The 24817-nt window shown below is 43.2% G+C and overlaps 2 protein-coding genes across 4 annotated transcripts in view; one reads left to right on the forward strand and one right to left on the reverse strand.

Moving 5' to 3' along the window:
- The first annotated feature begins 9055 nt into the window (after positions 1–9055).
- LOC109889288 (VPS9 domain-containing protein 1-like) overlaps positions 9056–24817 on the forward strand; it is a 46268-nt gene continuing 30506 nt past the window's right edge. The window contains exons 1-3 of one of the 3 annotated variants that reach the window (XM_031822692.1): positions 9056–9172; positions 9307–9401; positions 24420–24492. Coding sequence is in view for 2 of the 3 variants with exons in the window: in XM_020480614.2 (XP_020336203.1) it covers positions 23877–24023; positions 24420–24492 (220 nt within the window). In the remaining variant the exon portion in view is untranslated. Of the gene's footprint in view, positions 9173–9306; positions 9402–23750; positions 24024–24419; positions 24493–24817 lie in introns of those variants that run through there. The other 2 variants (XM_020480614.2, XM_020480613.2) reach the window with 2 other exon arrangements.
- znf276 (zinc finger protein 276) lies at positions 9488–23308 on the reverse strand. Its single transcript, XM_020480612.2, has 11 exons — positions 22729–23308; positions 22277–22592; positions 22114–22160; positions 21666–22007; positions 21407–21488; positions 21227–21310; positions 20912–21028; positions 20702–20777; positions 20483–20600; positions 19859–19958; positions 9488–11917 (listed from the first exon to the last, which is right to left on the reverse strand). The coding sequence occupies exons 1-11, from the start codon at positions 22997–22999 to the stop codon at positions 11650–11652; spliced, it is 1821 nt and encodes a 606-aa protein (XP_020336201.1). The 5' UTR covers positions 23000–23308; the 3' UTR covers positions 9488–11649.

The raw sequence follows: 24817 nt of genomic DNA on the forward strand, positions 1-24817 counted from the left end.
CCCCTGAACAGGCAGTTAACCCACTTTTCCTAGGCCGTCATTGAAAATAAGAATTTGTTCTTTAACTGACTTGCCTAGTTAAATAAAGGTATAAAAAAATCATGTGAAATGGAAATGTACCTGTAACATTATACATTTTCCCATTCTTTTCTGCAGATCCTCTCAAGCTCTGTCAGGTTGGATGTTGAGCGTCACAGCACAGCTATTTTCAGGTCTCTCCAGAGATGTTTGATCGGCTTCAAGTCGGGGCTCTGGCTGGGCCAGTCAAGGACATTCAGAGACTTGTCCTGAAGCCACTCCTGCATTCTCTTGACTGTGTGTTTATGGTCATTGTCCTGTTGGAAGGTGAACTTTCACCCCAGTCTGAGGTCCTGAGTGCTCTGGAGCAGGTTTTCATCAAGGCTCTTTCTGTACTTTGCACCGTTCATCTTTCCCTCAATCCTGACCAATTTCCCAGTCTCCTCCACTGAAAACATCCCCACAGCATGACGCTGCCACCGCCATGCTTCACCGTAGGGATGGTGCCTGATTTTCTCCAGACATGATGCTTGGCATTCAGGTCAAAGAGTTCAATGTTGGTTTCATCAGACCAGAGAATCTTGTTTTTCATGGTCTTAGAGTCCTTTAGGTGCCTTTTTGGCAAACTACAAGTGCGCTGTCATTTGCCTTTTACTGAGGAGTGACTTCCGTTTGGCCACTCTACCATCAAGGCCTGATTTGGTGGAGTGCTGCAGAGATGGTTGTGGAGCACTCTGGAGCTCTGTCAGAGTGACCATCGGGTTCTTGGTCACCTCCCTGACCAAGGCACTTCTCTCGCGATTGCTCAGTTTGGCTGGGCGGCCAGCTCTAGGAATAGTCTTCGTAGATCCAAGCTTCTTCCATTTAAGAATGATGGAGGGCACTGTGTTCTTGGGGACCTTTAATGCTGCAAAATTGTTTTGGTACCCTTCCCCAGATCTGTGCCTCAACACAATCCTGTCTCTGAGCTCTACGGACAATTCCTTCAACCTCAGGGCTGGGCTTTTGCTCTGACTTGCACTCTCAACTGTCAGACCTTATATAGACAAGTGTGTGCCTTTCCAAATCATTTCCAATCAATTGAATATATTACAGGTGAATTCTAATCAAGTTGAAGAAATATCTCAAGGATGATCAATGAAAACAGCATGCACCTGAGCTCAATTTCGAGTCACATAACAAAGGATATAGTATTATGTAAATAAGTTATTTTGTTTTTTATTGTTAATACATTAGCAAACATTTCTAAAAACCTGTTTTCACTTCGTCATCATGGGGTATTGTGTGTAGATTGTAATCAATTTTAGAATAAGGCTGTAACGTAACAAAATGTCTAAAAAGGGAAGAGGTCTGAATACTTTCTGAATAAAGTGTACATATATTATTGTCTGCCATTCACCTCACATCAGTCTGTATACATCCAACGATGTATTGTGTTCCAGCTGTGGTAACGGTGTTGGTGCGAGCTGGTTTTGATGAGACCATGCAGGAGGCTCCCTGGTTTGCTGTTCAGTGCTGGATGACATGCTCTCCTGTGAGTTTGAATGTCCCCTCTCATTGCAGCTCGAAACTGCATTCAATAGACAGAGGCTGTATCTTATCCAACTGCTAATATTCATTTCTCAACCTGTGTTTTTTTTTTAGGTGTGCTGGATACTGGTGAAACAGCAGCTGAATGATGGTGAAGTGGAAAAGGCTGCTAATCAAACAGAATTATTAAACATACATAATAATCCATGATATTCACTCTTGTATGTATCTTGTTTTGTTGGAAAAGGGTACAGATGTTTGAGGCTTCCTTGTGTGGTGTGTCCATCACCTAATGCACTGCGCTGTTTCTTCTCCCACTCTGTCTCATACACTCACCTACAGACTGAATGTTAAAATCACAGAATATGTTATCATTGACATCTCTCTTTAATATAGGGCCTCTTGTAAAACAGCCATCTATATCATCTATCTCATCTGTGTTCTCCTCTACCTATATTCTACATAGTATCTGATACCATTGCCATGCAAAGAGAGTGGGGCTTTGCTAAAAACCTGCATACTGTTGACCTCCTTGTTTCGTAATGTAAATGGCTGGTGCTCTGTTCTAAAGAAACATCTATATATACCTTAGTACATCTATAAATACATTACCATGTCTGGTTAATGTGAGCTGCTCTTCCAAATATGTATTTTGTCATGTAGTTGTTTGTGAGGTATTGGTGTGTATGTGTGTGACTGACCACATACATCTGAAGTTGAATGATGATGTACCTGTGGGTGTGAGTTATGACATTAGGGTGTTTTTACAGGACATTGTGAAATTACAGTAGGGTGTGTTAAAACCGGTCTATAGAAAAACAAGTGTGACCTTATAATAGAGAGTTGTGATGTGACTGTATCTGTGGTGTGATATAACATCTATCCCTTTCTCTTTCTCTGTCCTAGCTGGCAGTGATATTCAAGGTAGAGGAGCTGCTTTCTCAACTGCAGTAAGTACTGGAGACTTGTGAGGTTAACTGGAAGCATGTGCTCTCCTGTACTGGAAGGGCCTGGTGTTTTCCCCTCATACAGTGAATGGTTTAAGGCTAGTCCCCTCAGAGTTTAGTTAGTGGCTACTAGAATACCAATATGTTGGTCCCCTCTCTTCTTATGTTTGGGCCTCTTAGACAAAGTTGACTTCTCTCCTGTCTTCCTGGATGTGTTTCGGCGGTGCCGGCAGTTACCATTGGAACAGTAAGAAGTCTGTGGTTTTCCTGCTGAAGTTCCTGTCGGACATAGTGTCCTTTGACCCCCGCAGTACCTGAAGGTCAGGTGACAGATACTCTGGCTCTGCTTTAACACTTTACTGCTGGACTGGGCCTTTAGTCAGACTGGTTCCCTTGCCAAGACCAGACTGGCTGACCTGAAGGTAGGGCCTAGAGAGTCACTGAACCAGTATGTGAGGCGTATATAGATCAGCTGAGACAACCCAGTTATTCCAATGTATCTAACTCTGACTGGTTGACTTACCATACCACAAACCCTCTCATTCAGCAGCTCATTCATCTCCTCTCCTCCAGCTGTATGAACAGGGTCCCCCTCTCTCTGTCTGCAGGAGATTGGCCTTTATGAGGATGTCTCTAGGGTAGGAGCTCTTGTGCAGGTTTGAGCGACCTCTGCTGGTTGTATCTCTTCAATTAATGTTTTTCATGTGTTAATTATGTGTATCAGTCTTGTGTGTTTGTGTGCAATCTTCCTTCTCAGCCCCAGTGTCAGGCAGGTCAGGATGTGGACAAAGCAGTCTCTTTGTTTGAGAGCACAGGAAGGATATCTGCCACAGTCATCATGGAGGGCTGGTAGGTACCCTAAAAATATAGCATCAAAATGCTGCATAACTCTCACAAATCACCTATTGAGATCAATGTACTGATGACTTATACATGTCGTATTGTGTTCTGCACTGTGTCTTTTTTTATGTGTCGCCACACTTGCACTCTTTTCCTACTCCAGCATGTTCAGAAGGCCATATTTCCCGACTCGTTTTCTCCCTGCCCTCCTAACTCCACGTGTGGTAAGACTTATTCTCTTGCTTTAAAATGAATGGATTTTATTGAATGGTGTGTTCACATGCTCTGTCCAGGTATTGTATTCGTTGTCTCTGTCCAGTCAGCTGCATGTAAAGCCTGATATCAGGATGAATTTCATAGATTCACTCAAAAAGTCTGTTCTGGTATTCACACTCACAGCCATACAACCACTGACTGACCACACAGTTTTCTGTTATCGCTTTGAGTCTGATACAGATGTTTTGTGTATGTTGATTCCAGTTGTTTGTTCAAATAGTTAAACAAAAACACACACACATACAAATCAAACCAGTCTTATTATCTCTGACTTGACAGAGTTGTCTGGCCAGGATCTTCCACACGCTGAGTATTGTGTTCCCTGAATGTGCTGAGGAACTGGTTGGCCAGACAATCATCAAGCTTCATGTAGATGAGTCGACTTCCCCTGAGCTGCACAATAAAGTTGGAAGGAATGCCAGGAACTGCCAACTCTCCTCCTGTCTCTGCATTTCTCCTTCTCTTCTACTGTTTTTCTCCTCTGCTCTGTCTCAACTATTTAGTTTCCTACTCTACTTGTCTGTCGTTCTAGTTATTTCTGATGCCACACTCACTGTTTCGGTCTCTCACACTGTCTGTCTGTCCTGTCTATGTTCAGGTGGAGAACATGATCCTCAGGAGCTTCTGCCAGAGACTTTTGGACGCCTCCGGAAATAAGCCCACCGAATAATACAGAATTGTCACTACTTGATTTTCTTTCCAGTCCATCTGCACATAGTTGTGTATATTATGTTCTTCTTAGCCTCCACAAGTGTAACTGCAAGTCAGCTTAAAACTGCACTTCTCTCCTTTGAGCTTAATGTGCTCTGTGACCCAAGACCGAGCCCCTGGGTGTCCCAGTTTGTCAACATCCTGCTGGGACACAGACAGCTGCTCACTGCCCTCCTGCACCGCATGTGGGACCTGCTCCACAACAAGGTGTCCATATATATATATATTTTTTTATCTGCCTCTCTCTCCATCTAATTTTCCCTCTCTCTCGCTCTCGCTCTCTCCATCTCACTTTCCCTCTCGCTCTCCATCTTATTTTCCTGCTCTCTCTCTCTCTTTCTTATCCCCTTTACTTTTTCTTATAGCCTCTCATAGTCTTCTTTTCTCCTTCCCTATAGGGGGGGGGGGGGTCATTGAATTGTGCACCTTCATGCCTCCCAGGCCCAGTGCCCCCTTGTGCAGCTGTGCCCACCCCTGCTGCCCGGCCCTGTGTCTGTTCCAGAGGCACTGGCCACTGCCTTGCCCTGCCCTGCCCAAAACCAACATGCTCTTCTGTGTTAGGTGGGTGAGACTGGAGAGGGACCCTCAGCATCTAGGATGACATGATACTAATTATACAGTATATTGTAAACAAAAAGGCACAGTTAACTTTAGCTCAATAGGACATTGCTATCATAATATGTATTTATGTGGACTGCTTTGTTTTTGTCGGCCAGATTCTGCGTGGCTGCAGGTTTACTATGGGCTCTGTAGGATTGAGTCACAGTTTTAACCGCAGCAGTAGAATCATCCCTGCAGCCCCAATAAAAAGGTACCGGTATGCACGTTATTTTCCCAGTGTCACTGAAATGATTCTTATCACCCAGCCACACTCTGAGATGCCCTTTATGCAAGCAGCAGGGGGCTGCTGTTTTAGCGGAATGTCACATACGCCTACAGTTGTACCTCTCTGCTTGACTGCACAGAGACATGTCCTGCCTAGCCCTGAATTGGTGTGTGTGCATGTGCGCGTGTGTATTTGCAGATGCTGTACCTCATTTCCAGACCAATGCCAGCTGCGAGGAGGTTGCCGATTGAAGCGAGTGGGGAATCTGAGCATGTGGAGGCAGACAGACAGGGTGAGCAGGAGAATCATGGGTTGTGGAAGAGTGTTACTGACACAAATACGACTGGGAGGAAATCTGACTTGGCACTATGGAAACACGCCCCCCTTCCGTTTCCTAGTAAAACTCCCAGAATACCAGGTGAGGCAACAGATTAAAACCTGCACAGTCTAAAACCTTGTCCCTCTCCTGAGGACCAAGGGAGCTGTGCAGTAGACATGAGGACAGTCTGCTCACACATTCCTAACGCCATCATGGACCAGCAGACAGGGGATCTGTAACCCATCCAATAGACATTGTTGAAGTCAGTTCAGTATCAGTATTGTTTTGAAATCAGAGTGAAGAGGACTGTGAGACCATCATGGAATATATCAACTAGTATCAGGTGTGCCCATATAGGGGTTAAGAGAGGGAGGGAAGCATGGACTATAACAGAGCAGGATGATTAAGTTGGCTACAGTCTGAATACATGTGTGAATCCATAGTTCACTTCTCATCTGGACCAAACCTGCTGAAATCAAGACCCTTATTTTTACAGAAATACTATGATGTGTTTCCCAGATTTGATTATTATTGTTATACTGCATCTCTTTGTGTATTAGAGGAAGGGCAGCTTCCAAGCTGGCCTGCTGCACTACCATCTCACAGCACACTTATTAACAGTAAATTGGTTCCATTCTTAGATTATTAGCTGTACTGCTATAGACATGGGTAGACACAACATATTGTGATATTTATCATAAGAAATTGGAATATCTTCCCTCTTTTTATTTTTCATAGACTGTGCTCATGGCAGGGGCTGTCCCCTGAGCTGTAACTGTCCATCAGGAGAAGTGAACATAACCAAATCCCCGATCAGTCTTCACTGTCCACTGCTCCTCGTCTCTGCTTGTGTACAGTACATTATACTACCAGGAACACTTCTGATTGTTAATCTGAGGTGAAGTACACCTTAATCTGAGAGTTTTAATATATGATGCTGACTAAGTGTAATTTGTGTGTGTGTTTGACAGCATTAGTGGGGCTGTCTCTCCCCTGTGTTGTCGCCTTACTGACGGACAGCCCCTGCCTCAGCAGCTGCAGGTCCTGGCTGACTGTCACTTGTGGGCCTACAGATAAAACAGGATCATGCGTACATGGCTGTGTATATAGAACATTTACTGATAATACTCCTATACAAACTAAATGTTTACTTTTATTTCAATGTTATTTTTGAGAGTGATGATTGAGTTCATGTGCTAGTTCAAAGAAGGGGTGTCATGCCCCGTTCCCTCTGCCCCGCCTCTGCTCCTGGAAGCCTGTCTGGACTGTGTATGGGAGGGCCAGGGGAGTGGCCAGGGCACTCTGGCAGAGCAGCACAGACAGGTGAGGACAATTATTTTCCCTATCATAAAGTTTTTCAAACTCAACCTAGATGTTTGTTCAATAGATTCACTAGCCATGTTTGTAATCTTTGACAGAGTGGACATGTAACACAGCCAATTAAGAAAATCTATTTCACACCACCTAAAAGACAGAGGTCAACGTGCAAAGAAAACGAAACCCACACATACGTAGGTTTCTTAATATATACAGTTAAGGCAAAATATATTGGCACCCTTGTACTTTGTTCAAATTATTCCTTATTTCTTCTAAAATAAGTTGAAATTGAAAAAAAAGTTTGGTCTTCACACCTTATTGGATTTTCAACATTGCAATTGGCAACCCAGAGCTAGCACTTGGTTGCACAGCTTTTATCCAAGATAACGGCCAACAAATGTTTCTAGTGGCCATCAATGAGCTTGCTGCACCTTTCTACTGGCACTTTGGCCCACTCACAGCAAACTGCTGAAGAGGGGTGGCCTCCACCAACTGCTGTTTTTCAGATTTTGCCATAGGTTATTGATGTGATTCAGATCTGGACTCTTCACTCACCACTCCAGATCAGTCCAGTCCTCCTCCGAGAACCATTCCAGGGTGCGTTTTATGTATTTTTGGGGTAGTTGTCCTACTGGAAGACACACAACCTTGATCAGAGACGGTTTTTGAACACTGGGTTGAACATTGCACTCCAAAATACCTTCATAATCTGCTGATTTGTATTTGTATTTATTATGGATCCCCATTAGCTGCTGCCAAGGCAGCAGCTACTCTTCCTGGGGTCCGGCAAAACTAAGGCAGTTATACAATTTTAAAAACTTTTTTTTATTTTTATAAAAATAACATCAGGCCCATATTCCACTACCACATATCTACAATGCAAAATCCATGTGTGTATAGTGCATATGTTATCATGTGTTTGTATGCATGCTGTTCAATAAGGTGAATTTTCACCTGCTTTTTAAATCTGATTCTGCTTGCATCAGTTACCTGATGTGGAACAGAGTTCCATGTAGTCATGGCTCTATGTAGTACTGTGCACTTCCTATAGTCTGTTCTGGACTTGGGGATTGGATGGACTCTGTCATTCCTGTAGAGTATCTTCTGTTTCCAGGAGGTGTCAAAGTTAATCTATAAAAGTGACTGAAGCAGAGATACAATAATTTCAAGACGTCTTGCACACTTTCAAGGCCCCCAGTTCCAGAGGCAGCAAAGAATCCCCACAGCATTATCGAACCTCCTCCATAACCTCAGCATTATCGAACCTCCTCCATAATTGATTGTAGGGAGGGTGTTCTTTTCTTTGAATTTGTCAACTTATTTTAAAGAAATTGGGAGTTATTTAAGAAAAGTGAAAAGGTGTCCTTATATTTGGCTGCAACTGTAGGATTCTTGGAATATTTTGGTAATTGTGACATATAAACACTGACTCTCACATGCTCAGCACTAACCTTTGGCTTCACACAAACAGTTTCTGATTCATCATTCAGGAGCAGAGACACTCAAATGATTCAGCACTTTTCTATCAGAGACGTGATCATTGTCACGAGACTCCCTTTTAAGTAATTAATTGTGGAAACTGGCATGTAGGCTCACGTCTCCTTCTGCTGCCATTTCTCCCCAGCTGCTGGTGTTTCTGCTGTTCCTCTGTGTGATCGACTTCCTCACAATTTTTCTCACACCCTAGGTACTTTTACACATTTTTGGCATATAGCAGATGCTCTTATCCAGAGCAATTTGTCAGTGCATTCATCTTAAGATAACTAGATGGGACAACCAAATATCACAGTTATAGTAAGTACATTTTCCTCAAAGTCAGTGCTAGTAGTGTGGGTGGGAAAGGTGGGGGCGCTGTGGGATTTAGTCAATGCCAGGAGATTTTCCTGGTTAGGTTACGTGGTCAGGGAACTCCTAGCCCTTCATACTAAACAATGTAATAGTAATGTATTCAACAGACTAAACACCTTTTACACTAACAAAACACCACATAACTATAATGTTTATCATACAACATTTTGTGTCTCTGACGTTATATTGGGTATTTATATATAATTTTAAAAAATCAAGAACAAGGCCCATACCAGCCTGTAGCCATGGTAATATTAGAGGAATACACAAGACTGATGCCTCTATCATTTTATAGATATATTTACTTGGTCAAACTGTCAGTGTTGACCCCAGTGTCATCCATTTTCTTGTTTATATGCGAGTTCTGTATGTGTATTGTGTTCTGTTTCCCTTCCAGCCTGGTCTCCCCCATCTTAACTCTGAGATGTTGGAGAGGACATTGAAGGCCCCAGGGTTCCTGTGCTCTGCTACTCATCCTTTTTCAAGCGCTTTATGGATGTCCAGACTTCTTTCCCTGTGACCGAGCACCCAACTGATGAGGTGAGCTTACTTTGATTCACAAAAAAGGCACAGATAATGTTTAATAATCATACATCTACACTATGTTTGACTGGTATGTGGTCAACAAACTACTGACAGTAGCATTTTTCTGAATCTGTGTTTTGGTCTCGCAGATGGACCCCTCCCAGATTCTGACCCGGGCCCAGTAGGTACTTCTGAAGACTCTCTGACATCCCCAACCTCACTGTCTCAACATCAGCTGAACCAGGTAACACATTTGTGCACTGACCACCCAGAGCTAGGCTGATCTCAGTCTGTAGCCCAGAGAGTAGGACTGGGTTGAAATCAGCTGGATATGACATAATGATACATTTATTAGGATTTCACAAACATCAAACATTACACAAATACAGTCTATGATAAGTTTCTGGGCTTCACCACATGTCAGACTGCTTTTTACCAATGGCTCTCAAAACACGGCAGATTGATATACCATTGTACTTTCTTTGACCCACATAATACCCTATTGAGTGACCCTCTCTCTCTCTCCCCTGTTCCTTCGCTGGAGGTCTTATGTGTTGACCTGGAAGCAGCTCTGATCTTTCAACTCAGCCCTTGGCCTCAGCCAAGAGTTGGAATTCCTCTGCGTTAGGAAAGTATTCAGACACCTTGACTTTTTTCATATTTTGTTATGTTAGCCTTATTCTAAAATGGATTAAATAGTTTTCCCCCTTCAATCTACACACAATACCCCACAATGACAAAGCAAAAAATATATATCACGTTTGCATAAGTATTCAGACCCTTTACTCAGTACGTTGTTGAAGCACCTTTGGCAGCGATTACAGCCTTGAGTCTTCTTGGGTATGACGCTACAAGCTTGGCACACCTGTTTTTGGGGAGTTTCTCCCATTCTTCTCTGCAGATCCTCTCAAGCTCTGTCGGGTTGGATGGGGAGCGTCACTGCACATCTAGTTTCAGGTCTCTACAGAGATGTTCGATCAGGTTCAAGTCCGGTCCTGGCTGTGTGCGTAGGGTCGTTGTCCTGTTGAAAGGTGAACCTTCATCCCTGTCTGAGGTCCTGAGCGCTCTGGAGCAGGTTTTCATCAAGGATCTCTGTACTTTGCTCCGTTCATCTTTCCCTCGATCCTGAATAGTCTCCCAGTTCAGCCGCTAAAAAACATGCCCACAGCATGAATCTGCCACCACCATGCTTCACCATAGGGATGGTGCCAGGTTTCCTCCAGATTTGACATTCAGGTCAAAGAGTTCAATCTTGGTTTCATCAGACCAGAAAATGTTGTTTCTCATGGTCTGAGAGTCTTTAGGTGCCTTTTGGCAAACTACAAGCGGGCTCTCATGTGCCTTTTACTGAGGAGTGGCTTCCATCTGGCCACTCTACCATAAAGGCCTAATTGGTGGAGTTCTGCAGAGATGGTTGTCCTTCTGGAAGCTTCTCCAATCTACACAGAGGAACTCTGGAGCTCTGTCAGAGTGACCAGCAGGTTCTTGGTCACCTCACTGACCAAGGCCCTTCTCCCCAAATTGCTCAGTTTGGCTGGGTGGCCAGCTCAAGGAAGAGTTTTGGTGGTTCCAAACTTCTTCCATTTAAAAATGACAGAGGTCACTGTGTTCTTGGGGACCATCAATGTCTCAGAGCTCTACAGACAATTCCTTCAACCTAGTTGTAGAAATATCTCAAGGATGATCAATGGAAACAGGATGCACCCGAGCTCAATTTCGAGTCTCATAGCAAAGGGCCTGAATACCCATGTATATACAATACAAACATTTAAAAAAACGTTTTTTCGCTTTGTCATTATGGGGTATTGTGTGTAGATTTATTTAATACATTTTAGAATAAGGCTGTAAAGTAACAAAATGTGGAGAAGGGGTCTGAATACTTTCAGAATGGACTGTGTGTGTGTGAGAGAAATATATGGGGCTACAGGCACACCCGTGGACTGTTACTGACATTTGGCTTCCTTGAATCATGACAGTAGCATTATATATGTATGGGGGAGTTTGAAAACTTGGTCTTTGTCCTTCCATGAAGAATATACTTGGCTAGCTACATGATAATGTTGCCTTAAGGATATAATTATAGAGCAGTACAACACTAAAATAAGTATCACACAGCTTACCTGGCTTTGAAAGAGGATCCGCTAGCTGTGCTCCTTTTATACGTACTGTACACTGTGTATAGATGACGTATAACTTATTAACCTTATTCTCTACCTCAAGTTAATTAGTCACATTAGCCATGACCATTTTACACCAGACTCCTTATAGACCAGGGGTCAGCAACAGGCGGCTGGCGGGCCAAAAACATCCCGCAAGTGATTTTTTTGCCTTAGTTGTGGTCCATTTGCAGTTGTACAAAGTTATAATTATGTACTGGCTCTCTGACCATCCGCTCAGACAGAAATCATCCCGCAGCTGAATCTAGTTCCCTAGCCCTATTAGACTTTGTGGTTGTTATATCTCCTTGAGGGTCACAGGCCTAATCAAGTCGGTCAACTGGTGTAAGGGTTCAGTGCCCCAGTCTCTGTGATGGTCTCTATGCTTGTGATAGCAGGGTTGGAGGGGCTGTCGATGTTTCCTCCAGCAGCTGCTAGTGTGAGGGGATGCACCATAGACATGTGGACGTTGAGGTTGTGGGCCTTCTCAAAGCGCTTTCCACACAGTTTGCATTCAAATTCCAGATCAGCTTCTGCCTTGTGTTTTGTCATGTGGTACTTTAGCGATGCTCTCTGGCGGCACTGGAAACCACACACTTCGCACCTGAAAGTGAAGATAAAAAGGTTTAATGAGGCCATAACCAAACAAGAAAATGCTCATCCAGAAGCCGCGCTCCTAGTGGTCAGGGACTTTAATGCAGGAAAACTTAAATCTGTTTCATCTCATTTCTATCAGGATGTCACATGTGCAACCAGAGGAAATAAACTCTAGGCCACCTTTACTCCACACGCATACAAAGCTCTTCCTCGCCCTCCATTTGGCAAATCTGACCATAATTCTATCCTCCTGATTACAAGCAAAAACCAAAGCAGGAAGTATTAGTGACGCACATAATACAGAAGTGGTAAGATGACGCAAATGCTAAGCTACAGGACTGTTTTGCTAGCACAGACTGGAATATGTTCCAGGATTCAACCAATGGCATTGAGGAGTATACCACATCAGTCACCAGCTTCATCAATAAGTGCAATGATGACGTCGTCCCCTCAGAAATTGTACGCACGTATCCCAACCATACGTGCGTACACAGGCAACATCCTCACTGAGATAAAGGCTTGGGCTGCCGCTTTCAAGGAGTGGGACACGAATCCGGACACTTTTAAGAAATCCCGCTATGTCCTCCGATGAACCATCAAACAGGCAAAGTGTTAATACAGGACTAAAATTGAATCCTACTACACCGGCTCTGATACTCATCGGATGTGGCAGGGCTTGCAAACTATTACGGATTACAAATAGGTGTCAAACTTTTGACTGGTACTATATATAATGTGGATATAGTACATGTTGGATTGTACATGTGGATAATATGTCGGATTATGAATAAGGTGACTGACTGATTTTCATGCAGTGGACCATAAGTTTTAAAAAATTGTGTAGATGAGCTAATTGACTTCTATGCGCGCTTCAAAGCAAGCAACACTAAAGCATGCATGACAGCACCAGCTGTTCCGGGATGACTGTGTGATCACGCTCTCTGTAGCCGATTTGAGCAAGACCTTTAAATAGGTGAACATTGTGGAATCATGTAGTAACCAAAAAAGTGTTAGACAATTCAAAATATATTTTATATTCTTCAAAGTAGCCACCCTATGCCTTGCGGACAGCTTTGCACACACTTGGCATTCTCTAAAACCAGTTTCATGAGGTAGTCACCTAGAATGCTTGAAGGAGTATCCCACATACAGTATGCTGAGCACTTGTTGGCTGCTTTTCCTTCACTCTGCAGTCCAACTCATCCCATTTGGGTAGAGGTCGGGTAATTGTGGAGGCCAGGTCATCTGATGCAATAAGCACTCCATCAGTTTCCTTGGTCAAATAGCTCTTACTCAGCCTGGAGGTGTGTTTTGGGTCATTATCAGGTTGAAAAACAAAAGATAGGGGGACTAAGCACCAACCAGATGTGATGGGGTATCACTGCAGAATGCTGCGGTAGCCATGCTGGTTAAGTGTGCCTTGAATTCTAAATAAATCACAGACTGTGGCATCAGCAAAGCACCCCCCACACCACCTCCTCCATGCTTCACGTTGGGAACCACACATGCGGAGATCATCCGTTCACCAAGAATCTCAAATTTGGACTCGGACCAAAAGCACAGATTTGCACTGGTCTAATGTCCATTGTTTGTGTTTCTTGGTCCAAACAAGTCTCTTCTTCTGATTGTTGTCCTTTAATAGTAGTTTCTTTGCAGCAATTCAGCCATGAAGGCCTGATTCACTCAGTCTCTGAACAGTTGATGTGTCTGTTACTTTTATTTGGGCTGCAATCTAAGGTGCATTTAACTCTAATGAACTTATCCTCTGCAGCAGAGGTAACTCTGGGTCTTCCTTTGGTTTCATCATAGTGCTTGATGGTTTTTGCAACTGCACTTTAAGGAACTGTCAAAGTTCTTGAAATGTTCCGTATTGACTGACCTTCATGTCTTAAAGTAATGATGGACTGTAGTTTCTCATTGCTTATTTGAGCTGTTCTTAGCATAATATGGACTTGGTCTTTTACCAAATAGGGCTATCTTCTGTATACCACCCCTACCTTGTCACAACACAATTGATCGGCTCAAACTCGTTAAAAAGGAAAGAAATTCCACAAATTAACAAGGCACACCTGTTAATTGAAATGCATTCCAGGTGACTACCTCATGAAGCTGGGTGAGAGAATGCAAAGCTGTCAAGGCAAAGGGCGACTATTTCGAAGAATATTAAATATATTTTGATTTGTTTAATACTTTTTTGGTTACTACATGATTCCATATGTGTTATTTCATAGTTTTGATGTCTTCTATTATTCTACAATATAGAAAATAGTAAAAATATAGAAAAATCCTGGAATGAGTAGGTGTGTTCAAATATTTGACTGGTACTGTACGTGAGAATGCTGTTCATTGACTACAGCTCAGCGTTCAACATCAGTGTCCTCAAAGCTCATCACTCAGCTAAGGACCCTGGGACTAAACACCTCCCTCTGCAACTGGATCCTAGACTTCCTGACGGGCCTCCCTCAGGTGGTAAGGGCAGGCAACAACAACACATCTGCCATGCTGATCGTCAACACGGGGGCTCCTCAGGGCTGCGTGCTCAGTCCCCTCCTGTACACTGTTCACCCACGACTGCGTGGCCAAGCACGACTCCAACACCATCATTAAGTTTGCTGACGACACAATGGTGGCAGGCCTGATCATTGACAACGTTGCGACAGCCTATTGGGAGGTCAGAGACCTGGCAGTGTGGTGCCAGGACAACAACTTCTCCCTCAATGTGAGCAAGACAAAGGAGCTGTTCGTGGACTACAGGAAAAGGAGGGCCGAGCATGCCCCCATTCACATTATCAACAGGGCTGTAGTGGAGCAGGGCGATAGCTTCAAGTTCCTTGGTGTCCACATCACCAACAAACCATCATGGTCCAAACACACCAAGAGAGTAGTGAAGAGGGCACGACAACAACTATTCCCCCTCAGGAGACTGAAAAGATTTTGCATGGGTCCTCAGATGCTAAAAAAGTTATATAATGGCACCATCGAGAGCATGGTTGAATCACTGACTGGTATGGCAACTGCCCGACCGCAAGGCGCTATAGAGGGTAGTGCGTACGGCCCAATACATCACTGGGGCCAAGCTTCAAGCCATCCAGGACCTCTATACCAGGCGGTGTCAGAGGAAGGCCCTAAAAATGGTCAGACTCCAGCCACCCAAGTTCTAGACTGTTTTCTCTGCTACCGCATAGCAAGTGGTACCCGGAGAGCCAAGTCTAAGTCCAAAAGGCTCCTTAACAGGGTCTAGCACCAAGCCATATGAATGCTGAACAGTTAATCAAATGGCTACCCATACTATTTACATTGACCACCTTACGCTGCTGCTACTCGCTGTTTATTATCTATGCAGTCACTTTACCCCTACCTACATGTACATATGACGTCAATTACCCCAAATAATCCGTTCCCCTGCACATTAACTTGGTACCGATACCTCCTGTATATAGCCTCGTAATTGTTATGGTGGGTAAAAAACTTTATTTAGCAAATATTTTCTTACTCTGCATCGTTGGTTAAGGCTTGTAAGTAAGCATTACATGCTAAGGTCGACCGATTTATGATTTTTCAATGCCGATACTGATTATTGGAAGACCAAAAATAGACGATACCGATTTCAAAATCGACCAATTTGTATTTATTTATACATTTGTAATAATGACAATTACAACAATACTGAAAACGTTTATTTTAACTTAATATAATACATAAATAAAATCTATTTAGTCTCAAATAAAGGAAACATGCTCAATTTGGTTTAAATAATGCAAAAACACAGTGTTGGAGAGGGAAGTAAAAGTGCAATAGGTGCCATGTAACAAAAAGCTGACGTTTAAGTTCCTTGCTCAGAACATATGCAAGCTGGTGGTTCAATATTCCCAGTTAAGATGTTTTAGGTTGTAGCTATTATAGGAATTATGACGCATCAACTATTTCTCTCTTATACCATTTGTATTTCATATACCTTTGACTATTGGATGTTCTAATAGGCACTTTAGTATTGCCAGCCTAATCTCAGGAGTTGATAGGCTTGAAGTCAGAAACAGAGCTGTGCTTCAAGCATTGCTACGAGCTGCTGGCAAACTCAGTAAAGTTTGAATTAATGCTTACAAGCCTGCTGCTGCCTACCACCGCTCAGTCAGACTGCTCTATCAAATATGAGCCTTGGGTCATTAATATGGTCAAATCCGGAAACTATAATTTCGAAAAACAAAATGATTATTCTTTCAGTAAAATACCCTAAGTCTAAATATTGCTGTTACATTGCACAACCTTCAATGTAATGTAAATTAGTTCGCAAAGAGCCAGGCGGTAAAAACTGTTGCATATACCGTGACTCTGCTTGCACTTGACATAATTTCCCTAGTTAATAATGCCTGCTAACATTAATTTCTTTTAACTAAATATGCAGGTTTAAAAATATATACAGTTGAAGTCGGAAGTTTACATACACCTTAGCCAAATACATTTAAACTCAGTTTTTCACAATTCCTGACATTTAATTCTTGTAAAAATTCCCTGTCTTAGGTCAGTTAGGATCACCACTTTATTTTAAGAATGTGAAATGTCAGAATAATAGTAGAGAGAACGATTTCTTTCAGCTTTTATTTCCTTCATCACATTCCCAGTGGGTCAGAAGCTTACATACTCAATTAGTATTTGGTAGCATTGCCTTTAAATTGTTTAACTTGGGTCAAACGTTTCTGGTAGCCTTCCACAAGCTTCCCACAATTAGTTGTGTGAATTTGCGCCCATTCCTCCTGACAGAGCTGGTGTAACGGAGTCAGGTTTGTCGGCCTCCTTGCTCGCACACGCTTTTTTAATTCTGCCCACAAATTCTCTATGGGATTGAGGTCGGGGATTTGTGATGGCCACTCTAATTCCTTGACTTTGTTGTCCTTAAGCCATTTTGCTACAACTTTGGAAGTATGCTTGGTCATTGTCCATTTGGAAGACCCATTTGCGACCAAGCTTTAACTTCCTGACTGATGTCTTGAAATATTGCTTCAATATATCCACATCATTGTCCTACCTCATGATGCCATCTGAAGGTGAAGTGCACCAGTCCCTCATGCAGCAAAGCACCCCCACAACATGATGCTGCCACCCCCGTGCTACACAGTTGGGTGGTATTCTTCGCTCTTGCAAGCCTCCCCCTTTTTCCTCCAAACATAACGATGGTCATTATGGCCAAACAGTTCTATTTTTCTTTCATCAGACCAGAGGACATTTCTCCCAAAGGTATGCTCTTTGTCCCCATGTGCAGTTGCAAACCGTAGTCTGGCTTTTTTATGGAGGTTTTGGAGCAGTGGCTTCTTCCTTGCTGAGGTGCCTTTCAGGTTATGATGATATAGGACATATATGGATAGGACATATATGGATATAGATACTTTTGTACCGGTTTCCTCCAGCATCTTCACAAAGTCCTTTGCTGTTCTGGGATTGATTTGCACTTTTCGCAACAAAGTATGTTCATCTCTAGGAGACAGAACGAGTCTCCTTCCTGAGCGGTATGACGGCTGCGTGGTCCCATGGTGTTTATACTTGCGTACTATTGTTAGTACAGATGAACATGGTACCTTCAGGCATTTGGAAATTGCTCCCAAGGATGAACCAGACTTGTGGAGGTCTACAATTTGTTTTCTGAGGTCTTGGCTGATTTCTTTTGATTTTCCCATGTCAAGCAGAAGCACTGAGTTTGAAGGTAGGCCTTGAAATACATCCACAGGTAAACCTGACAAATAACATTGCATTTGAGGGTGTCACAAATCAAAAGAGTACCACGCGCTCTCCCAAAAGCTTGGATGGAGAGTAAAACCCAGAAATTCAGACAAACAAAGAGGTCATGGATTGCATTCAAATATGTCACAAAGCTTACTTCATATTCAATGTTTTAAATGTTTTACTGCATCAGGGATTTCGGCACAGAGGTATATATGTCCTTATTAAGTCCCAATTCCTCCTTCCATTAATTCTTATTAATCTACATTCAGTGCATTCGTAAAGAATTCTGACCCCTTGACTTTTTCCACATTCTGTTACGTTAGCCTGATTCTAAAATGTATTAAATTGTTTTTTTCTTTCTTTCATCAATCTACACACAATACCCCATAATGAAAAAGCTAAAGTTTTTTTTTTTTTTTTTTTACATTTGTAAAAAAACACAACATGTCACATTTACATGAGTATTCAGCCTCCAGTATTTATGCTGCAGTAGTTTATGTGTCGGGGGGCTGGGGTCAGTTTGTTATATCTGGAGTACTTCTCCTGTCCTATTCGGTGTCCTGTGTGAATCTAAGTGTGCGTTCTCTAATTCTCTCCTTCTCTCTTTCTTTCTCTCTCTCGGAGGACCTGAGCCCTAGGACCATGCCCCAGGACTACCTGACATGATGACTCCTTGCTGTCCCCAGTCCACCTGGCCATGCTGCTGCTCCAGTTTCAACTTCCACCTGACTGTGCTGCTGCTCCAGTTTCAACTGTTCTGCCTTATTATTATTATTCGACCATGCTGGTCATTTATGAACATTTGAACATCTTGGACATGTTCTGTTATAATCTCCACCCGGCACAGCCAGAAGAGGACTGGCCACCCCACATAGCCTGGTTCCTCTCTAGGTTTCTTCCTAGGTATTGGCCTTTCTAGGGAGTTTTTCCTAGCCACCGTGCTTCTACACCTGCATTGCTTGCTGTTTGGGGTTTTAGGCTGGGTTTCTGTACAGCACTTTGAGATATCAGCTGATGTACGAAGGGCTATATAAATAAATTTGATTTGATTTTTGAGTATTCAGACCCTTTACTCAGTACTTTGTTATAGCACCTTTGGCAGTGATTTACAGCCTCGAGTCTTCTTGGGTATGACACTACAAGCTTGGCACACCTGTAATTGGAGTTTCTCCCTTTCAGATCCTCTCAAGCTCTGTCAGGTTAAATGGAGAGCATTGCTGCACAGCCATTTTCAATCGTGTTCACTTCTGCGTTGTCTTGGCTGTGTGCTTAGGGTTGTTGTCCTGTTGGAAGGTGAACCTTCGCCCCAGTCTGAGGTCCTGATCGCTCTGGAGCAGGTTTTTAATCAAGGATCTCTGTATTTTGCTCCATTCATCTTTCCCTCGATCCTGACTAGTCTCAAAGTCCCTGCCGCTGAAAAACATCCCCACAGCATGATGCAGTCACCACCATGCTTCACCGTAGGGATGGTGCCAGGTTTCTTCCAGATGTGACGCTTGGCATTCAGGCCAAAGAATTCAATCTTGGTTTCATCAGACCAGAGAATCTTGTTGCTCATGGTCAGAGTCCTTTAGGTGCCTTTTGGCAAACTCCAAGTGGGCGGTTACTGAGGGGTGGCTTCTGTTTGGCCATTCTACCATAAAGGCCTGATTGGTAGAGTGCTACAGAGATGGTTGTCCTTCTGGAAGGTTCTCCCATCTCCACAGAGGAACTCTGGAGCTCTGTCAGAGTGACCATAGGGTTCTTGGTCACCTCCCTGATCAAGGCCCTTCTCCCCCGATTGCTCAGTTTGGCCGGGCGGCCAGCTCTAGGAGTCTTGGTGGTTCCAAACTTCTTCCATTTAAGATTCCTTAATTCCTTAAGACCTCATTCCTTGATTTTTGCTTTGACATGCACTGTGCGACCTTATATAGACAGGTGTGTGCCTTTCCAAATCATGTCCAATCAATTGAATTTACCACATGTGGACTCCAATCTAGTTGTAGAAACATTTCAAGGATGATCAATGGAAACAGGATGCACCTGAGCTCAATTTCGAGTCTCATAGCAAAGGGTCTGAGGCTGTAACATAACAAAATGTGGAAAAAGGAAGGGGTCAAAAGACTTTCCGAATGCACTGTAATCAAAGACTTGGCTACAGTCTGACAGACTCATCAGTGCTTGAACCCCTCGCAACACATAAACCAGCAGAACCTTGCCTCCTGATATAAGCTTTATGTCCCTCTGTACTTACTGTAGTGGCTTGACCCCTGAGTGGCGCATCTGGTGCACAGACAGGTGCTTCCTCTGCTTGAAGGTCTGACCACACTGGTCACAGATGTAGTTCCTCACCTCTGGAAAAGGGTCAAACTTAAAGGTCCAATGCAGCCGTTTTTATCTCAATATCAAATAATTTATGGGTAGCAATTAAGTACCTTACTGTGATTGTTTCAACTAACATTGTTGCAAAGACCAATTTCTCAAGCAATACTTTTGCGTGGACTGTTTGGGAGTGGTCTGAGTGGGGAGGGGAAAACCAAAAACTATCTTACTGTCAGAGAGGTTTGAAACTCTAATAAATAATTCACTGGCTTGTGATGTCACTAGACAGGCCAAAACTCCATCCCACCAAAACAGGCGGTCTTTTCAAACAGCTCTTACACTAAAAGGGCATCGTAATTTTCACAATTTCACAGTATTATTATATAAATATAAAACAGGAAAATCACATTTGACTGCACTGGGCCTTTAATACAAGCACACAAACATCTCTCATGTTGCGCCCAAACGGCACCCTAATCCCTATATTGTACTATATGTTTGACCATGGCACAAAGAAATTAGCCTTAGTCCTCAGTATTAGCCAGTCCAAACCTACCTGTGTGGATTAGTTTCACGTGTCGCTGCAGGTAGCGGTCAATCATGAAGACCTTGTTGCAGCCAGGGTGAGGGCAGGGTCGCTCACGGATCTCTTCATGGTGTTCCTTAATGTGTTTCTGTACCCCACAGATAAAAACAGCCCTCAGAAAACACTTATGTATTAATAGAAATGTTCATAAGAGGATAAGCAGTGCCTTAAGGATGACTTGTATCTGACCTTCATGCCGTCTGCTCCTCGGTACACAGCTGAGCAGCCTTGGTATGGACATTTGTAGATATTGGGCAGCTCCTCTCTGAAAACAAAAAACAAACATGGATATTTCACATGTATTACTCTCCACAACCAGCTACACTCCAATTCAAGATTTTAACATCTGTTCTACTACAAAGATCTGGTGCTTTGGCCCTCGGACAGCTTCTACCGTACCTTTCTGACTTGATTGGCTTCTTCCAGCCAGGCTTGGGTCCTGGCTTCTTTCTAACTTTAGGCTCCTTGGGAGTTTTTGCTTCTTTTCTTCTGGTTCTCTTCTTCGGGGAAGCAACTCTGCAAGCCATGGGAAAGGGGAGAAAACACTCATGCATTTGCTGCCCTTTTTTCCACTACCAATTTTTCTCTGATAAGTGCTCTTATGTCCATTTATGTGTTACTATGTTATTACTGTGTGTATCAATAAGAATTGTTCCATGTACATTATTTTGCTTTGATATGCAAAATAGCTGGAACCCACATCAATCCACTCACTTCTTTTCTGGGTATGGTTCAAATAATTCATCAGAGGATCCACTTTTCCTTTTATCTTCCAACTCATCCTCACTGGACATGTTCCTAAGGTTTCACATGAACACACACAGCCTATAGTTTAACCAATCTGAACTTCCCAGAACTGTAAAACTTGAACCATGTGTGTCATTGTTGACTCACCGGTCATATATGTCAATGTCACCTGTCCTGTCCATGAGTGGGGCAGGTGCAGGGCAGGGTGTCTCCTTAGCAAAGAGAAATTCTAGGAACAAGAGGGTCAAACAAATTAATTTGGACTGGCACCAGACCTTAAGATGGTAACCACCTACAAAGAGTCACATTTCAATGCAGTCAAGACTATACTTAATTGAATACTGAAATTAAATACGGTGTGTTCCCGTTTCTCAGCGTAACTTTGAGGCACCAAAAGCGGTCTCACCATCTGCACTGGTGGTAGTAGCATCAGTGTTGATGGAACTCTGAGTCTGTGGGGTAGCACCTGGACTGGCCAGGGGCATGGTGGTGTTGACAGGGTTTCGGTTCCCTCTGGGCTGCTCCTCAGCTTCCAGTAGGGGATCACACCCAGTGTGTCCAGGATTTGCTCTGGTCTGTGTGTCCATCATGTAACTATGTCCAGCCACACACTCCCAGACAGCCCTTACTGAGCCCAAGCACTGCCCCTCCAGCACTTCTTTCAGGTCAGGGCAGGAGCGGCAGTCTCCTGCATGGTGGTGGGCCCAGGACACCAGGCTGTGGAGACACTTGGGATCGGAGTGGATGGCTGGTTGTCAGGTTGGAGGAAAGAGAAATGGGACATTTAGTAAGGGGTTATCTCTGCATATCAAAATCTGGTAATCATCTTGTCCTGATGGAATGCATCTACTTACACAACAAGCTGGGACGCACTGTTGATTGAGAGCACTCTGAACTTTTCCTGAAACCAAAATCAACATCATGTTTTGGTTTCACTGCTCATTACTGACCCTCCTATAGGTTTACAATTGCCACTCTCTACCCTGTGACATTACAGTTGCTCACATTTGTCCTCACCTGTCTCTGGTGGGCACATTCACAGATGGCAAGAGGTTTACCCTCTGCAGAAATGTGAGCAGGATAGTGTGGCACTTGTAGAATTTTGTGTGGCAGTTCTTGCAGACGAATTGTGAGAGACGTGGATCACGGTTCAGTGGCACTCCCACTAGGCGCTGAAAGTCTGTGTAGAAAAGCAGGGGCGACTGGGCTGGCTCTGTCTGGTCAGGGACCCCCTCCAGCTCTCCTGGCCACTTGTCAAAGGCATGCCGCAGCCTCCGAGGTGAGAACTTTCCATGACAGAGTCGACAGAATGCAGTGCTGAGTCTGCCCATACCTGTAAGAAGAGTCAAAGAGGTTGCATTTGAGAAAGTGTAAGAGCTGATCCTTTACCTTGTGGAAATAAAAACACATGACAACCGTCATTAACCTCAATCTAGACTGATCTGTCAAGAATTTTGCAGGGGACTCACCTGATTTCTTTAATCTATTCTCTGGATGCTCCTCCCCTTCTATCTCCACAACTGACACGGTTGTGCTCAATTGTAATCTTGCAGATCTGTCACTTGGACCAACATCCTCGAAACCTCCATCACATGCAACTGATGGTGGAGTTGTTTTCACAGCATTCTTTGGTCTTTCTCGTCGCCCAGCAGGTTTCTTGACCCCAGCCACTGACTGAGTCTGGCTTCTCTGTCCTGCTGCCACATCGGTTAGCCGCGCTCGTCTCCCTCGCTTCTTCATTACACAGAGTCCTTAAGAAAAGTCCTGTCAATATAATGTGGCAGTAGCTTTCAAAGTAACTTGAGTCTTACATGGGGAGCGCTGTTATCAGTATAGCTGTTTAAAACCCAAAGTTGATTTGAAACCTGCAGCTGCGACTTCCAATGAGGAGAACACGATTCGCCTCAAATTCTAGCAGTCATTTGTAGTTTTAACATTTAGTTGGTTGGTGGTTTAGTAAAATATACATAGTCGATTTAACAGTAACACAATATCGTAAAGCACGAACAGGAAGCGGTTTCTATTGAAACACGAAACCCGGAAGTAGTAAAAAATAATAATAATAACGCAGATAGAACAATAAGACAGATATTTCACCAGATTTATAAATGTGAAGCATCCGGTTGGCGTTTCCACTCACTACCAAATATGGTAACAAGAGGAAGGCCACTGGCCGGCAGTGGGAGAAGATGAACGAGATGGATTTTGACCGACATTCTGCAAATGTTCTCATCAATGAAACATTTGATCTCACTACAGTTTTATGTTACCAACACTAAAATTGGTTACGAACAGAGTGGACAATTCTTTGTAGACTTTACCCCTTTTAATAAAAAATCGCTATGTTTAGGAGTGCAAAGGGCAAGTTGAGTTCTTGCACACGCGCACTTCACAGAGTAGGCGTTCCCTATCAATAGTAGAAAACGTTACAGAACACAGCAATAGGCTCTTTCTCGCTCATGCTCGGCTCTGACCCCTCCCTGCTTGTTCTTCCCACTAAGACTATTTGTTTCCCATTGGATCTGACAGGCTGTGTTCTATCTTGGGTTAGTTATAAAAAAAATAAAAAATGTAGCGCCATCTTGCGGCTGTTGAAATATATATACTCCGTTCGTTCATGCAAAGTTTACATCCGGAACGATTGGTCACAACAATAACAACCACCACCACCATGGCAGCAGCTGGCGCTGACATGAAGCCCCTTCAGCATGCCATGAAAATAGCTAAAGTGGCTATACAATTGGACGCAGGGAACCGACATAAGGTATTCTAATGTCAAGTTGACAAAAAAAGATTGAGTCAGAGTGCAGTATAACTTCACTATGCTGCAAATCCTGCCTCCAAAATATATATTTTTACTGCAATATGTTTTGTGTGACAGCAGTTACAGTATAATTGCAGTTCGACTGCAGTTATGCGTCCAAAATACCACAGCCAACAGCAGTTTCAAAACTGCGATCTTTTTTTTGTAAGGTTTGATTTAGAATTACAGTGGTGAACGAGTTTTATAGCCACGAAATATGCTTCGTTGATGACGTAAACAATGCAGCATCACTTGTTACAGTAGCTAGTTGGCATAATGTGCTATTATCTCTGTTGTAATACTGTTATGTTTCTACAGTAGCCTACTTGTAAGTTTACAGCTTTCTTTTTTCTCTAGGAAGCTTACTGTGAATACTTGAGGAGTATCAACTTCATCACCCACTCACTTTTGGAGGATGCTGTATCTAGGCGTAAGATGAGGACAATATTCCATTATGCAAAACTAAATACATCTCATTTCATTCAAGAGGTGCTCTGTAGATAAGAGCTGTTATGGTGCTTTCAGGATGGGACAGTAACTACATCTTTATACCTGGCAGTCACTGCGCATAAAGACATCTAAGCTCAATCAAGATACTATGACGTTTGTCATCTCTTTCTCCACTCCACTCAAAGCTGCCAAGGCAGGTCTATAAGTCATTTTAGAACAGTATTTCCCAACCCTGGTCCTTGAGTACCTTCAACAGTAAGCAGTTTCATTGTAGCCCTTGACAAACACACCTCATTCAACTCATT

This window comes from Oncorhynchus kisutch, linkage group LG4 (assembly GCF_002021735.2).
Source record: "Oncorhynchus kisutch isolate 150728-3 linkage group LG4, Okis_V2, whole genome shotgun sequence".
Lineage (NCBI taxonomy): Eukaryota > Metazoa > Chordata > Actinopteri > Salmoniformes > Salmonidae > Oncorhynchus > Oncorhynchus kisutch.

Bases quoted from the DNA above. Each gene is read 5' to 3' on its own strand.
- znf276 (XM_020480612.2), bottom strand. From the start codon at position 22,999: ATGAAGAAGCGAGGGAGACGAGCGCGGCTAACCGATGTGGCAGCAGGA. The intron at 22,161-22,276 runs GTGAGGACAAAT...TTTTGGTTTCAG, and splicing joins AATGTGCCCACCAGAGACAG to GAAAAGTTCAGAGTGCTCTC. The intron at 20,601-20,701 runs GTCAGATACAAG...TGTGGGGTACAG, and splicing joins GAGGAGCAGACGGCATGAAG to AAACACATTAAGGAACACCA.